At 45.2% G+C, this 16,884-nt stretch overlaps 1 protein-coding gene across 15 annotated transcripts in view; it reads right to left on the bottom strand.

Annotated features, from left to right (window-relative positions):
• Window positions 1-8,077: 8,077 nt before the first annotated feature.
• The window catches only part of LOC121550048 (protein scribble homolog), a 119,042-nt gene continuing 110,235 nt past the window's right edge, over window positions 8,078-16,884 (bottom strand). For 13 of the 15 annotated variants that reach the window (XM_041862133.2, XM_041862141.2, XM_041862136.2 and 10 more), the window contains 2 exons: window positions 16,471-16,525; window positions 8,078-10,367 (listed from right to left, as the gene is read on the bottom strand). In XM_041862133.2, coding sequence (XP_041718067.2) covers window positions 10,228-10,367; window positions 16,471-16,525 — 195 coding nt within the window. In that variant the 3' untranslated portion in view covers window positions 8,078-10,227. Of the gene's footprint in view, window positions 10,368-16,116; window positions 16,147-16,470; window positions 16,526-16,884 lie in introns of all 15 variants that reach the window. The other 2 variants (XM_041862140.2, XM_041862143.2) reach the window with 1 other exon arrangement.

Here is a 16,884-nt window from a genome sequence, read left to right as displayed (position 1 = left end):
CCTTGCATCCTCTACTTGCCTCCTCCTCAAAATGCATTGGAGGAGAAGATCAGAGGAGAGGAACCTAAGATCTACTCCAATGTGCTTTGAGAAGGCAGGATGTGAGGATTCAATTAAATATTATTGCGGTTAGTATGAAAAAAAAAAAAAAAAAAAAAAATTGGATGCACTCACTCTGGATAAGAGCGTCTGCTAAATGACTAAAATGTAATTGAGTGTGTTTGAAAGTGTCTGTTGTGAAATAAGTGGGTGTATGAAAACATAACAGCTAATTGGGCAGATTAGTTACCACTCAAGACCGTTTTGCGTGGCTTCTTGCTGCTTCCTTATAACATTTTATCTAAGCCGGTTAGGCAAGTTAGGATAATTCATGTAGGAGGTTAGGATAATTAACGTAGCAGGTTAGGAGAATTAACGTGGCAGGTTAGTGCTTCATTCTATAGCTAGAGGACTCCTGAAATCTCCAGGAGTGATAGGGTCAAGAACATCGGTCTGAGAGAAATAGTGACAGTGTTTTGGAAAGAAAAGAAAGGGATACTGGTCTGTAGGGTCTGAGTGGCTAGGGTTGGAGGAAAGGGAGACAGAAAAGGAAACAAAGTAGTGATCAGAGACCTGGAGGGGGGTTGCAGTGAGATTAGTAGGCAAACAGCCTCTAATAAAGATGAGGTCAAGCATATTGCTTGCCTTGTGAGTGAGAAGGGACTGGGAAAGGGTGAGGTCAAAAGAGACAAGGTGGGGAAAGAAAGAAGGCAGATGTCGGGAGGTTGAAGTCGCCAAGTACGAAGAGCGGTGAGTGAGCCAATGTCAGGAAATTAGCTAATTGAACACTCTCATAGGCACCTGGTGGGCGATAGATGGCGCCGATAGACATGGCCGCCTTATTTCAGGCTCCTAAGCAACTTTGCAGTATTCTTTTTTTTAAATGTTATTTCTCACGTTATTAGCCCGTTATGGGCATTATTACATACAGCCGGAAATAACTTTTAGATATCAGAGAGGCAGCAACTCACCAGCATTTCAACCAGGAATACGACTTTCCTGAATTGGATCCTTTGTACCTTTCAAGCCGATTGAACTTATCCCAGAGGCTGGTCCAAGACGCCGCCGGTGGAGAAGAGGTATTCGGAGTGGACTTTTAGTCCAACTCAGGAGGAGTGCACACCATCCACCGCTTCCGAGTATATTACTCGCTAATGTCCAGTCCCTGGACAATAAAGTAGACGAGCTCAGGGCGAGGATCTCCTTCCAGAGAGACATCAGGGACTGTAACATACTCTGTTTCACAGAATCATGGGTCTCTCCGAATATACTGTCCCCGTCCATACAGCCAGCTGGGTTTTCAATACATCGCGCAGTCAGGAATAAAGAACTCTCCGGGAAGAAGAAAGGCGGAGTTTCATGATTCACTTCTTATGGTGTGATTGTGGTAACATACAGGAACTCAAGTCCTTTTGTTTACCCGACCTAGAATACCTCACAATCAAATGCATTACCTCCCTAGAGAATTTTGTTCGGTTATCGTCACAGCCATGTAATTCCCCCTCAAGCCGATACCACGACGGCTCTCAAGGAACTACACTGGACCTTGTGCAAACTGGAAACTGCATATCCTGAGGCAGCATTTATTATAGCTGGGGACTTTAATAAAGCAAATCTGAGGAAAACGCTACTAAGGTATATTCAACGCTGATCTGACCAATTGGAATCCATGCGCCAAGACTGTTTTGATCACATGGACTGGCGGCAAACCGTGCCAATACAGTGCCTTCGGAAAGTATTCAGTTCCCTTGACCCTAACCAGTCAGGCTTCAAGACGGGTCACTCAACTGAGTCTCTACGCACTGCCAAAGTTGACTCTCTCTCCTCTGTTCTTATCCTCCTAGATCTATCCGCTGCCTTTTACATTGTGAACCATCAGATCCTCCTCTCCACCGTCTCAGGGCTGGGTGTCTCAGGCTCTGCACACTCTTGGATTGCATCCTACCTGGCAGGCCGTTCCTACCAGGTGACGTGGAGAGGAACTGGTACCCCAGTGGAACCAGCTTCCGAAACCCTGAAGCTAGGACCTCAGAGTCCCTGCCCATCTTCTGAAAACATCTGAAACCTTACCTCTTCAAAGAGTCTCTTAAATAATCTCACAGCACCCCCTCCTACCTTTCGTGAACTAACACAACTTTTTTCCCCCCTCACTAGCTCTGAGTTTGCTGAGAGCTACTTTATTGTGGAAAAATGTACTTACTATGACTGTGATATGTGGTTGTCCCACTGAGCTATCTTAAGATGAATGCACTAACTAAGTCGCTCTGGATAAGAGCGTCTGCTAAATGACTAAAATGTTTAAAAAAAACTTCAATGTAGGATAATTAATGTGGCAGGTTAGGATAATTAACATAGCAGGTTAGGATAATTAATGTAGCAGATTAGGAGAATGAGGTTAAGGTTAGGAAAAGGGTTAGGCTTAGCTAAAATGCTCCAGTTGTCAACAATCGACTCATCATGCAGCCCAATCAGCCACGCAAAACGGTCTTGAGTGGTAACAAATTGCCGTTCCATACACCCACTTTTGTTGATCCTCACACTTCTGTTGACACGCCCACTTTCAGACACACTCCATGTATGCAGTTAGTTACCCATGAATCCATTTTGGGACCCTTTTTGGCTCAGGAGCTCCCCCAGAGGCATGTGTTCAGTATAGCCTCTAAACTCCACCTTCCTCTGTTCCCAGATCATTAAACTGTCCAAGAGGAAAATACACCCCAAAGGCCTCTCCTTCTCTCCCAACAAGCCCCGCCCCTGAGAGTACCCCGGGGTCTCCTGCCAGGACATCAAGCTCTTCCGCACGCTCTTCGTCCTCATGCTCTCTTTCCTCATCTTCATCATCACCTTCGTCATCCTAGCCCGCAACTTCCAGGGCCACATCTTTGTCTCGTCCACCATTTTCTTCTGGATTGTGATCTTCACATTGGCCAACTCGGCCCTGAACCCATCTTCTACTCCATGTGCCAGTTTAGACACGGCTGGCGCCGAGGAAACAAAGTGCCAACAGGCAGGGGAAGGGAGAAAGCCCACCACACATATTCACCAGAAACACAGTCCAGGGGAGAGACTGGACCTTACTCTAACCCCATGGGGAAACTTACCCTGAACCGATCATGCTTCCACAGTCCAGGGGAGAGAGTGACCCTTACTCTAACCCCATGGGGAAACTAACCCTGAACCCATCATGCTTCCACAATCAAGGGGAGTGACTGACCTGGGTCGTGACCGAATACTCGTCCTAATGATATTGATATTTGCTTACTGCATACATTTTTTGTAAATAGTATGTTCTAAATAGTAGACAGTATCATTAGTAAATTTTAAGTAAACGGTAGGTTTTGGAAAACCTATACAGCTCCACCCCACAATGGCACAATCTAGGGGGAAAGACTGACAATTGTGTAGGTGTGCAAGTACTGCCTTAAGATTTGTATTCATAAATGTGTACACAGTGCGATTGCATCTAATATTGAAATGTGTATAATACATATGTATATAACACATCGGGCAACATTTCCGTGGTGCAAAAGAGCACAGATCAGTGCAAAAATACCATAAACCTCAATCTGGCAGTGTGATTTAATACAAAACTGTACTTCAACAAGTTCTAAAGTCAGCATAAAGAAAATATGTGCATTTTCCCACAAGTGGTGTGTTTCCACCAAACTGACTGGTTGCAGATAGAAATCAGTGTGTGATGACAGTGCACACAATGTACTTTTTCGCTTAGGTTTTCATGTACCGAATACAAATCTGAAGTTCAACGTGTTTCCATCGCATTGAACTCTACCGATAGTTTGTCACAAAAACGGTTGCTTTAAATAGCAAATGTCCCTACTCTGGTCTTGCACGTGCGCTCTAGCCAACAGCTCGCAGATACGGTGTGGGTAGGCTAGTCTACATGATGAGATTATGGATATTTTTATTTGTCAAATGGCAGTCAAGCATCGATCATCATGTCACCAGAATAAGACCCTCAATATTTATTGGAAAGGAGCATCAAGTGGTCCTCTGTAGCTCAGCTGGTAGAGCACGGCGCTTGTAACGCCAAGGTAAAGGAGCATCAAGTGGTCCTCTGTAGCTCAGCTGGTAGAGCACGGCGCTTGTAACGCCAAGGTAAAGGAGCATCAAGTGGTCCTCTGTAGCTCAGCTGGTAGAGCACGGCGCTTGTAACGCCAAGGTAAAGGAGCATCAAGTGGTCCTCTGTAGCTCAGCTGGTAGAGCACGGCGCTTGTAACGCCAAGGTAGTGGGTTCGATCCCCGGGTTTGGATAAAAGCGTCTGCTAAATGGCATATTATTATTATTCATCGCCGTGCACTTTCACCACCATGTGAAGTTCATCATAATTTATTTAATCTGCGTAGCCTAATAAACTGCATGGTTTCCTGAGTCGTAGTTGGAGGACCACACACCATATCATCACGTGACTCCAAGTTTACTTCGAGATGATGGTTATTATATCAATATTTGCGCATAAAGGCGTTTCCACCGCCATTTCTCACATAATTAATTTTACAGACACAAAAAGATCCCACCATGTTGAACAAACAAATTCTGTCGGCATTTACATTTTTTTACCGAAACTTCCTGTTTCCATCAAAGCTGTCATGATTTTATTTTTTTTTAAGTGTATGACTTTACTCGCATAAAAACTGTGGATGGAAACGTGGTTAATGTGTGTTAGGAGGTGAATATGTATGCATTGCTCAGTTTACTACACTCTAGTTAGTAGTTAAGGTAGAGTCAGCGACATGATGTGGATGCATACAGTAAACAGCATAATGGAACAATTTCCGCAAAAACGAAGAGCGAACTTGTCTGCAGTGTTGGTCCCGATACTATGTGTGACTGTGTGAGAGCAAAGTCTTGCATCGTGCTCATCGCAATATCTGTGGTGCTGCTCATCGTGCAACATCATTTCGCTGACTCTACCTTTAAATAATCATCTCCTTATAATGGAGGGCCAAGCTTCCTGCCATCTATATACTAGGCGGTGTCAGAGGAAGGCCCCAAGAAATGTCAAAGACTCCAGTCACCCAAGTCATACTGTTCTCTCTGCAAGCGGTACCGGAGCGCCAAGTAGGTCCAAAAGCCTCCTTAACAGCTTCTACCCCCAAGCCATAAGACTGCTGAACAATTCATTAAAAGGACCACCCGGACAATTTGCATTGACCCCCCCTCCCTTTATTTTTACACTGCTACTATTTTCTGATGCTGTGGTACATGCACATGCAATGGCGGAAATATACTTGATTCTAGGGTTGGGTTCAATTCCAATTTAACTTAGAATTCCAATTCAATTCTGGAATTCAAGCATGAAGTAGAGAATTTACTTGGAATTGAATTGGAATTGAATTGGAATTGTAGCAATCCTCCAATATTGGATTTGAGACTTTCTTTAATTGAAATTGAAAAATCGAATCATCCTTGGAATGGAATTTAAATGGAAATGTAGACTGTCTGATTTGGAATTATATTATAATTGTCTTGGTTCCAATGTACGGAATTTATTACATGAGACAAAATTCACAAATTCTACAGCACAATGGCTGAGTCATGTCTTAAGTGTAAAACGAACAATGACGCAATAATCCATGCCTTCTGGGAATGCTATAGTCCAAAAGTTATGGGCGGAGTTAGAATGTTGGCTGTCAGAAGTATTACAATGTAAATTCACTTTTAATCCGTCTGTCTCAATATTTCAAGACATGGCATATTAGGGTGCAGTGAGCAACTCGATGGGTTGGACGATACTTTTCTCGTCAATCATGAAAAAACATATACTTAACTGGAAATAAACCAATCCTCCATTGTTTAACACAATGGAAAGGCCAAATGCTTTATTATCTAAATGTTGAAAGTTCATGGTGCAGTTTGATGCCATGTGGCGGAGAGTGATGGCACTGGAGATGGGGGTGTGAGCAGGTGGGTCCGGGCAGGGGTGATGTGGATGTTTGTGTGCGTCTGTATGTTGTCATTTGTATGTGGATGTTTTGTATAAAAAAAATTATGATATACAGTGCCTTCGGAAAGTATTCAGACCCCTTGACTTTTTCCACATTTTGTTACATTACAGCCTTATTCTAAAATTGATTAAATCGTTTTCCCTCAATCTACACACAATACCCCATAATGACAAAGCAAAAACAGGCTTTTAGAAATATTTGCAAATGTATATATAAAAAAAAATGAAATAGACCCTTTACTCAGTACCTTGTTGAAGCAACTTTGGCAGCGATTACAGCATTGAGTCATCTTGGGTATGAGTCTACAAGCTTGGCACACCTGTATTTGGGTGTATTCTTCTTTGCAGATCCTCTCAAGCTGTGTCAGGTTGGATGGGGAGCGTTGCGGCACAGCTATTTTCATGTCTCTCCAGAGATGTTCAATCAGGTTCAAGTCCGGGCTCTGGCTGGGCCACTCAAGGACATTCAGAGACTTGTCCTGAAGCCACTCCTGCGTTGTCTTGGCTGTGTGCTTAGGGTCGTTGTCCTGTTGGAAGGCGAACCTTCGCCCCAGTCTGAGGTCCTGAGCAGGTTTTCATCAAGGATCTCTCTGTACTTTGCGCCGTTCATCTTTGCCTTGATCCTGACTAGTCTCCCAGTCCCAGCTGCTGAAAAACATCCCCACAGCATGATGCTGCCACCACCATGCTTCACCATAGGGATGGTGCCATGTCTCCTCCAGACGTGACTATTGGCATTCAGGCCAAAGAGTTCAATCTCGGTTTCATCAGACCAGAGAATCTTGTTTGTCATGGTCTGAGAGTCCTTTAGCTGCCTTTTGGCTAACTCCAAGCGGGCTGTCATCTTTTACTGAGGAGTGGCTTCCGTCTGACCACTCTACCATAAAGGCCTGATTGGTGGAGTGCTGCAGAGATGGTTGTCCTTCTGGAAGGTTCTTCCATCTCCACAGAATAACTCTGGAGCTCTGTCAGAGTGACCATCGGGTTCTTGGTCATCTCCCTGACCAAGGCCCTCTCCCCAATTGCTCAGTTTGGCCGGGCGGCCAGCTCTAGGAAGAGTCTTGGTGCTTCCTAACTTCTTCCATTTAAGAATGATGGAGGCCACTGTGTTCTTGGGGACCTTCAATGCTGCAGAAATGTTTTGGTATCTTCCCCAGATCTGTGCCTCGACACAATCCTGTCTCGGAGCTCTACGGACAATTCCTTCGACTTCATGGCTTGGTTATTGCACTGACATGCAACTGTGGGACCTTATATAGACAGGTGTGTGCCTTTCCAAATCATGCCCAATCAATTGAATTTACCACAGGTGGACTCCAATCAAAGTTGTAGAAACATCTCAAGGATGATCAATGGAAACAGGATGCACCTGAGCTCAATTTTGAGTCTGATAGCAAAGGGTCTGAATACTTATGTAAATCAGGTTTCAGTTTTTTATTTGTAATAAATTTACTAAAGATTCTAAAACCTGTTTTCGCTTTGTCATCATGGGGTATTGTGTGTAGATTTTAGGCAAATAATGTATTTAATTAATTTTAGAATAAGACTAACGTAACAAAATGTGAAAAAAGTCAAGGGGTGTGAATACTTTCTGAATGCACTGTAAATCGTCGTGCAACGTCATGGGTAAACTCTGGCCATTGTCTTTCAGCTCGAAAAAGTGGATTTCTACTGGTGTGGGTGTTTAAGCTAGTTTACCAAACAAGAAAACAGTTTGTTAGGAAACAAAGACAGCTGGGGATTTGAACCAGAGATCTGTCGCATCGCAACCCACATTTTACACCCTGCACCACCCTCAAACCTACCTACCACATAACAAGGTTTTTCCCCATTCGACTCTAACCTGTCACTGTTGCCCACTAATCATTTAGCTAAGAAGACATTAACCACATCTGGATTCTAACCATCCAAACAATCTCATTCGTGCTAGCCTCATAACAAGAATGAAGGAGGAAACTTCCACTGAGCCAAGAAGGAATGGGTTCACTGCGGCTTTTTGTGTCAGATTCCTCATCAGTTTGGACAGAATACATTCATCTAGATTCTAGTATACAAAGACACAATGCAATGAATCAGCTTGTTAAATGAAAAGTAAACTTTATTATTCCTGAACCACAAAATAGACCTCTTTGGTTGTACAAATTCACTAGTTACAGTCTTGAATGAGTTCTAAGCCTTGACCCCAGCACTTCTGCCCTTTCCCTCTGACGCGTTTGGAAAAACAGTCCCCCAAAAGCATTCAAGAGAAGAGGATAACCAAAGAAAGTTCAAACAGTTGTTTTGCATAGAAAATGTTGTGAATCCCATATTTTATGCAAAACAACTGTTTGAACTTTCTTTGGTTACCCTCTTCTCTTGAATACTTTTGGGGGACTAAGTAAGTAAAAAAATTATAATTTGTCAGCCATTCGCAAATGTTATCATCCTAACTGAATTTCAGTCAGCGAGAGCAACACAAAGATATGATTAGTACATTCAATTAAACACTAATTTTACTCTTTGTCATGATTCTCCAACAAAGCTGCCATCAGATAACATCCATGACAGCAGCATGTAGAGCAGAGGAAAGACAGATTGAGAATAATGGTCGAATGAGATACATTTCAAAAGGGATTAACAAAACGTCTTCAGCCTCTACAGGTTCTCCCAGTAAAGCCAATATATTGTACATGCAGAGAGAGAGAGAGAGAGAGAGAGAGAGAGAGAGAGAGGAGACAAGAGAGAGAGAGAGAGAGAGATCCCCAGTCCAGACTGGACTAGCAGTCCAGACACTTGCTTGGTCTTGGCTTAGTAGACTGGCTCAATTTCAACCGTTAAGTTTTGCTTTCCATTCAGTATTTTGTACATTATTCACACAATAATAGACAGATTTTCAAAAAAGCAAACACCTGCTACCTTCACCGACCAAATCTGGAATACCATCCAGATATGAGTGAGATTCACATTGACACATGATGCCCCCCAAAAGGGCAGGGAAAGTACCGTATATGTAAATGAAGCTGAGATTATGTTCCCAAATTGACAGGCATTTTGAGTAAAGACTAGTGGCTTATCTGATTTCTGTCTATGTGTGTGTGTGTCTGCTGGTCTCTCCAGTGTAGTTACATTCTCTAGAATGGGAATGTGACAGAATCTGATAAACCTGGTCCAGGAAAGCTACAGATCCTTTACTCTGATCCACTGAGATCAAAAACTGTACTGGGATCAGTATCCTACAAGTCTGTGACAGCATGTTCCTTGTAATGTACCATGCTATAATTAGGGACATTTCAGCAGTCAGAACCTGGTTAAGGCCTGTGCACCAACAAAGTGAAAACAAATGTATTCATTGTAAAATAAAATGCCTTGGTGATATGGATTAAACATGTGCTTGCCTCATAAGATCCTTATGAATAATACAAGGTATTTAAACATTTGAATTAATATGATATCATGATATGCATTGATGTCATTATGATAAATAAAATGATATGCATCGCTCCATTGTGCCGTTGCACTCAAAAGTACAGGGGGAACAACAATGTATTACAGGGGAGGCTTTCGATTAGAGTAATAAAATACAAGCAAAATAAATTATTTAAAAATAAACATGTTTTCTAAGCAGGGTGGTAGTGCAGTTGAGATATGTATATAGTGTTTAAAACGTGGCAGTGAAGGTAGCAGTATGTTCCCAATATATACACTCCCACTCCCCGAAGCCCGCTAAAAACCCTGACATTTCACAATCTATTCACTGAAAACCTCAAAAATAGCATCTGAAGAGTTAGTATTACAGCTACACAATTCATATTTTTTCCTCTCTCTTCCAGAACACATTTTTCTTTTAAAACCGCAAAAATCAGAGGGTCAAAAATAAAAACATATCAGTCGCCTGTTAATATAATTCAGCTTCTAAAACGTAAACTGAAGAGAAAGAACACAAATAAAGAAAGAGAATGGTCTTTTTGAAGCGTAATGCTAGCTCCCCTCACCGGCCCTCCTCCTCCCTGGCATCAAGAACGTTGGGCCTCGTGTTCATGCCAACACATCCTCAGACTGTAAAGGCAAGACTGGCACGCAGGATATGACATGGTGTGTGTGTGTGTGTTGATTATCAGCATCATGGTCTCTGTAGTGGTTACATGGGATGCATCTCCCAAACCTGTGAGTGTGTGTAGTGACCCGGTGCCTCCTCTGTGTGTGTATGTCTCCCGAGTCTCCTGTGGTAGATGTGCGTGAGGTGTTATGTGGGCACGGCGGTCTCCAGGCTGCGGCGGCCCTGCCTCAGCTTGCGCTTGTTGCTGTAGAGGGCCATCTCCTCCAGCGCCGAGGTGGCAGTGGGCAGTGCAGCGGGCACCTCAGTCCCGGGATCCGCAGCGCGCACTGGCGGGCACAGAGAAACCAATATTAACATGACACCCTGGTGAATGGCTAAACCTAGGTTCACCTTTCAGTGACTCATAGTGACCCCTCAGTCTCCCGCAATGCCAGCGCTGTGGCAGTAGTGATGTGTAGTTCGCGAACGATTCGTTATTTTTGAACTACTCTTTTTACTAACTTCAGGCATGATAATGTTTTTCTGAGTGACTCGTTCATTTTAGTCGTTTGTTTGACCTGTTAGTGCTGGCCGCAATGAACCCTACAGCAGGGTTAATACACACTCTTCCGGCTCAGCAGCTCCAGAGACGCACTCCGACCACCAACTGTCTGTCATATGCTAGCAGGGAAATAGATCATGAGCATAGAGAAGAAAAATACATGTTTAGAACTGATCATTGATCGCATGGTGCAAGAATTAATGCAATCCATTTATTATTGAACGTTATTGACACCGCTTTGTAGAACCAAAACATAGGAAGCCTCTGCTCAACAAACTCGAGGACGAATCGTTGGGGGGAGGGGGGTGCAGTTCGCAAGCGACATTGTGCTTATCACCCTCATGGCAGTCAAGAAATGCATTCCAGCCAAGAGTCAATCTAGTCCGGTTCTGGCCACAACTAGACCTTGTTTCAATTGTATCAAGAAATAATCTTATTTGTATGCCTAGCAATCAGCAAATGTACATGGTACATTTATTACATGTATTCACTCACTAACTGTAAGTCGCTCTGGATAAGAGCGTCTGCTAAATGACTAAAATGTAAAAATGTAGAATTATGACACTTTCGAGTTTTCAGTTCATTGTTCGCCGGTAGGGGGTCTACTGGGCATTACTGACTCAAATGAACGAAATTATTTTGACTAAACGAGTTGAAAAGACCAGAGTCAGTAAAAAGACCAGAACCTGCCTCCCATCACTAGTGGGCAGTAATAGCAAGCTCTGCTTTGAGAGAGATTAGAGAGTGAAAGCATGGCTAGTCTGCCCGGCAACACCAGCAAGACAGTTCCTTATAGGAAGGTGGCTGAGAGGGGAAAGGAGAGGCTTGGTCCTGAACAGACCCCAGTAACCTGCAAGGGAAGCCCAACTCCACACCCAGCAGCTGCAAAGCAAACCATCTAGTCCCATTTGAAAGTAGAAATTGAATAATAAATAATGGCGCCGGAGGGGATGGCTGCCGTTTTACGGGCTCCTAACCAACTGTGCTATTTTGTGTGTTTTCTCACATTGTTTGTAACTTATTTTGTACATAATGTTGCTGCTACTGTCTCTTATGACTGAAAAGAACAGCTACGTCTGGTAAGACGAGGGGTGGGGGTGTGTACCTATTTGTCAATAACAGCTGGTGCGTGATGTCCCCCTCCTCCCTCTCTGTGGATGACTTCGTCAACCATTTTGAAAAGAAGGTTGACGACATCCGATCCTCATTTGTTAAGTCAAATGACACTGCTGGTCCTGCTCACACTGCCCTACCCTATGCTTTGACTTCTTTCTCCCCTCTCTCTCCAGATAAAATCTTGCGACTTGTGACGGCAGGCCGCCCAACAACCTGCCCGCTTGACCCTATCCCCCTCTCTTCTCCAGACCATCTCCGGTGACCTTCTCCCTTACCTCACCTCGCTGATCAACTCATCCTTGACCGCTGGCTATGTCCCTTCCGTCTTCAAGAGAGCGAGAGTTGCACCCCTTCTCAAAAAAACCAACACTCGATCCCTCCGATGTCAACAACTACAGACCAGTATCCCTTCTTTCTTTTCTCTCCAAAACTATTGAGCGTGCCGTCTTTAGCCAACTCTCTTGCTATCTCTCTCAGAATGACCTTCTTGATCCAAACCAGTCAGGTTTCAAGACTGGTCATTCAACTGAGACTGCTCTTCTCTGTGTCACAGAGGCTCTCCGCACTGCTAAAGCTAACTCTCTCTCCTCTGCTCGTCCTTCTAGACCTGTCTGCTGCCTTTGATACTGTGAACCATCAGATCCTCCTCTCCACCCTCTCCGAGCTGGGCATCTCCGGCGCGGCTCATTCTTGGATTGCGTCCTACCTGACCGGTCGCTCCTACCAAGTGGCATGGCGAGAAGCTGTCTCCGCACCACGTGCTCTCACCACTGGTGTCCCCCAGGGCTCAGTTCTAGGCCCTCTCCTATTCTCGCTATACACCAAGTCACTTGGCTCTGTCATATCCTCACATGGGCTCTCCTATCATTGCTACGCTGACGACACACAACTAATCTTCTCCTTTCCCCCTTCTGATAACCAGGTGGCGAATCGCATCTCTGCATGTCTGGCAGACATATCAGTATGGATGACGGATCACCACCTCAAGCTGAACCTCGGCAAGACGGAGCTGCTCTTCCTCCCGGGGAAGGACTGCCCGTTCCATGATCTCGCCATCACGGTTGACAACTCCGTTGTGTCCTCCTCCCAGAGTGCGAAGAGCCTTGGCGTGACCCTGGACAACACCCTGTCGTTTCTCCGCTAACATCAAGCCGGTGACCCGATCCTGTAGGTTCATGCTCTACAACATTCGGAGAGTACGACCCTGCCTTACACAGGAAGCGGCACAGGTCCTAATCCAGGCACTTGTCATCTCCCGTCTGGATTACTGCAACTCGCTGTTGGCTGGGCTCCCTGCCTGTGCCATTAAACCCCTACAACTCATCCAGAATGCCGCAGCCCGTCTGGTGTTCAACCTTCCCAAGTTCTCTCACGTCACCCCGCTCCTCCGCACACTCCACTGGCTTCCAGTTGAAGCTCGCATCTGCTACAAGACCATGGTGCTTGCCTACGGAGCTGTGAGGGGAACGGCACCTCCGTACCTTCAGGCTCTGATCAGTCCCTACACCCAAACGAGGGCACTGCGTTCATCCACCTCTGGCCTGCTGGCTCCCCTACCTCTGCGGAAGCATAGTTCCCGCTCAGCCCAGTCAAAACTGTTCGCTGCTCTGGCACCCCAATGGTGGAACAAGCTCCCTCACGACGCCAGGACAGCGGAGTCACTCACCACCTTCCGGAGACATTTGAAACCCCACCTATTTAAGGAATACCTGGTAAGTAATCCTTCTACCCCCCCTTTAATCCAACCCAACCCAACCCCCCCCCCCCAAAAAAAAAAATAAAAAAATAAAATAAAATAACCCATTGTAAAGTGGCTATCCCACTGGCTATAAGGTGAATGCACCTATTTGTAAGTCGCTCTGGATAAGAGCGTCTGCTAAATGACGTAAATGTAAATGTAAGGAGGTCTCGAGGTTTTGCTTGCCTGAGGTAGAGTACCTCATGATAAGCTGTAGATCCACTATCTACCAAGACAGTTTTCATCTATATTTTTCGTAGAAGTCTATTTACCTCCACACACCGATGCTGGCACTAAGACCGCACTCAACGATCTGTATAAGGCCATAAGCAGTGGCCGGGGACTTTAATGCAGGCAAACTTAAATCCGTTTTACCTAATTTCTACCAGCATGTTAAATGTGCAACCAGAGGAGAAAAAAAAAAAACTCTAGACCACCTTTACTCCACACACAGAGACGCATACAAAGCTCTCCCTCGCCCTCCATTTGGCAAATCTGACCATAATTCTATCCTTCTAAGTCCTGCTTACAAGCAAAAACTAAAGCAGGAAGTACCAGTGACTCACTCAATACAGAAGTGGTCAGATGACGCGGATGCTACGCTACAGGACTGTTTTGCTAGCGCAGACTGGAATATGTTCTGGGATTCATCCAACGGCATTGAGGAGTATACCACCTCAGTCACTGGCTTCATCAATAAGGTCATCAATGATGTCATCCCCACAGTGACCGTACGTACATATCCCAACCAGAAGCCATGAATTACAGGCAACATCCGCACCGAGCTAAAGGCTAGAGCTTCCGCTTTCAAGTGCCCAAGAAAGCGAAGGTAACCTGCCTAAATGACTACCGCCCCGTAGCACTCACATCAGTAGCCATGAAGTGCTTTGAAAGGCTGGTCATGGCTCACATCAACACCATCATCCCGGAAACCCTAGACCCACTCCAATTCGCATACCGCCCCAACAGATCCACAGATGATGCAATCTCTATTGCACTCCACACTGCCCTTTCCCGCCTGGACAAAAGGAACACATACGTGAGAATGCTGTTAATTGACTACAGCTCAGCGTTCAACACCATATTCCCCACAAAGCTCATCACTAAGCTAAGGACCCTGGGACTAAACATCTCCCTCTGCAACTGGATCCTGGACTTCCTGAAGGGTCGCCCCCAGGTGGTAAGGGTAGGCAACAACACATCTGGCACGCTGATCCTCAACACTAGGGCCCCTCAGGGGTGCGTACTTAGTCCCCTCCTATACTCCCACGACTGTGTGGCCAGGCACGACTCCAACACCATCATTAAGTTTGCTGATGACACAACAGTGGTAGGCCTGATCACCGACAATGATTAGACAGCCTATAGGAAGGAGGTCAGAGACCTGGCAGTGTGGTGCCAGGACAACCACCTCTCCCTCAATGTGAGCAAGACAACGGAGCTGATCATGGAAAACAGGAAAAGGAGGGCCGAACATGCCCCCATTCACATCGAGCGGGAGCGGGTCGAGAGTTTCAAGTTCCTTGGTGTCCATATCACCAACAAACTATCATGGTCCAAACACACCAAGACAGTCGTGAGGAGGGCACGACAAGATCTTTTCCCCCTCAGGAGACTGAAAAGATTTGGCATGGGTCCCCAGATCCTCAAAAAGTTATACGGCTGCACCAGAGAGCATCCTGACTGGTTGCATCACCGCCTGGTATGGCAACTGCTCGGCATCCGACCGTAAGCCACTACAGAGGGTAGTGCATACGGCCCAGCTTCCTGCGCGGGGCCAAGCTTCCTGCCATCCAGGACCTATATACTAGGCGGTGTCAGAGGAAGGCCCCAAAAATGGTCAAAGACTCCTGTCACCCAAGTCATAGACTGTTCTCTCTGCTACCGCAGGGCAAGCGGTACTGGAGCGCCAAGTCTAGGTCCAAAAGGCTCCTTAACAGCTTCTACCCCCAAGCCATAAGACTGCTGAACAATTAATCAAATGGCCACCTGGACTATTGACATTGACTCCTCCCACACCTGTTGTATTCGGCGCATATGACAAAATTATTGAATGGAGGAACATTTATTAGAAATACTTGGATGCTTACCCTGAAAGTAGCTAGCGTGGCTAAAGTCTGCTTAAATTCGTAGTGGCTCTTTAAAGAAAACTGAACCATGGATTACAGTTTCTCCTGGCCCATAGACTACTTTCAGGGTGAGGAACCATCTAACATTAAGTTGCAAAATACTGAACATCCCCTTTAAGTCTTTGGTTTAGCCAATTTGAGTTCATGCAGGATCTGGATCTGCAGTAGAGTGTCAGTTTGTTTAACACACCAAATATTATGTACAGTACTGTAGCATGTTTGACAGATCTAGCTAAAGTAGCTGGTTGACACGTGAGGAATGGTTAGCAGGCAAAGCCATCAATGGTAAAGCAAACCCCCTCCCAACGTTGGAAAACATCCCATGCCCTGATATGGTTTTAGCCTCCATAACGGTAGAAACTGTTACAAAGGCTACAGACATATCAGGGCAAACCATGCCCTACTACTCTATAAAGCTGAGAGAGAGAAAGAGAGAGCACTACGAACATATGGTCCTACTATGCTATGGTTTTTCACACTTGACTAACAGGGGTACACAGTTCAGAGAAACACACACACACACACAGAAACCGGCAGTATGTAAATCCTACCAATAGGAGTCGCTTATCCCAGGAAGTCACCTGAATCAAAGGGATAAAAGTGATCAGGGTAACATATTGTACATTATGGGCTAGGGTTGCAAAATTCTGTTAACTTTCTGAAAATTCCCAGGTTTTCCAGATCACAGTTGGAATATTTCAGAAATCAGGAGGGAATAAGTAGGAAATCTAGGAATCCTCCAACCAGGATTTCTAGAAAACCTGGAAATGTTGGTAAAGTTACTGGAATTTTGCAACCATAGGGCCAATCCTACTTAAAGCACACTATTTTACCAACAGAGATGCTGGACCCCACTTGATGTGGTTGTCAAGAGGTTCTGTTGACTCTGACCCACTGACACTCACCTGGGTTACTGGAGCCATCGTCAATGAACTGAATGTCATCCACCACGTCAGGGGACTGCAAGAGAAGGACACAGAGAGAGTGTGTGAGTGGAAGAAGGCTAGGGGATGTGGCCACCTATAATTCCAGAACCCCTTCACCAAGTTGGGCTAGGGGACTAGCAGTGGGTGGGTGTGGCTCTTCACCCAGGCAGTCACTGTGGCAGCAAGGGTGGGGAAGGTAGGTTCCACTTGCCCACAGCAGTCTGGTCAGACTGATGTTAGGATTGGGGAAGTTAAAGGTAGGGTTGTGTTAGTCCATCAGTTCCGGGGGTTGTTCCATCACCCAGGCACATCACAGAGAGCAGCTGTTCACAGGCAAGGAAGCATTACAAGACACTTAGCCAAACCACAGTCACCAATGCAGCAGAGAAAATC

This window comes from Coregonus clupeaformis, chromosome 34 (genome assembly GCF_020615455.1).
Source record: "Coregonus clupeaformis isolate EN_2021a chromosome 34, ASM2061545v1, whole genome shotgun sequence".
NCBI lineage: Eukaryota > Metazoa > Chordata > Actinopteri > Salmoniformes > Salmonidae > Coregonus > Coregonus clupeaformis.
Note: the sequence above shows the minus strand (reverse complement) of the source record. Positions and strands in the feature narration are given on the sequence as shown.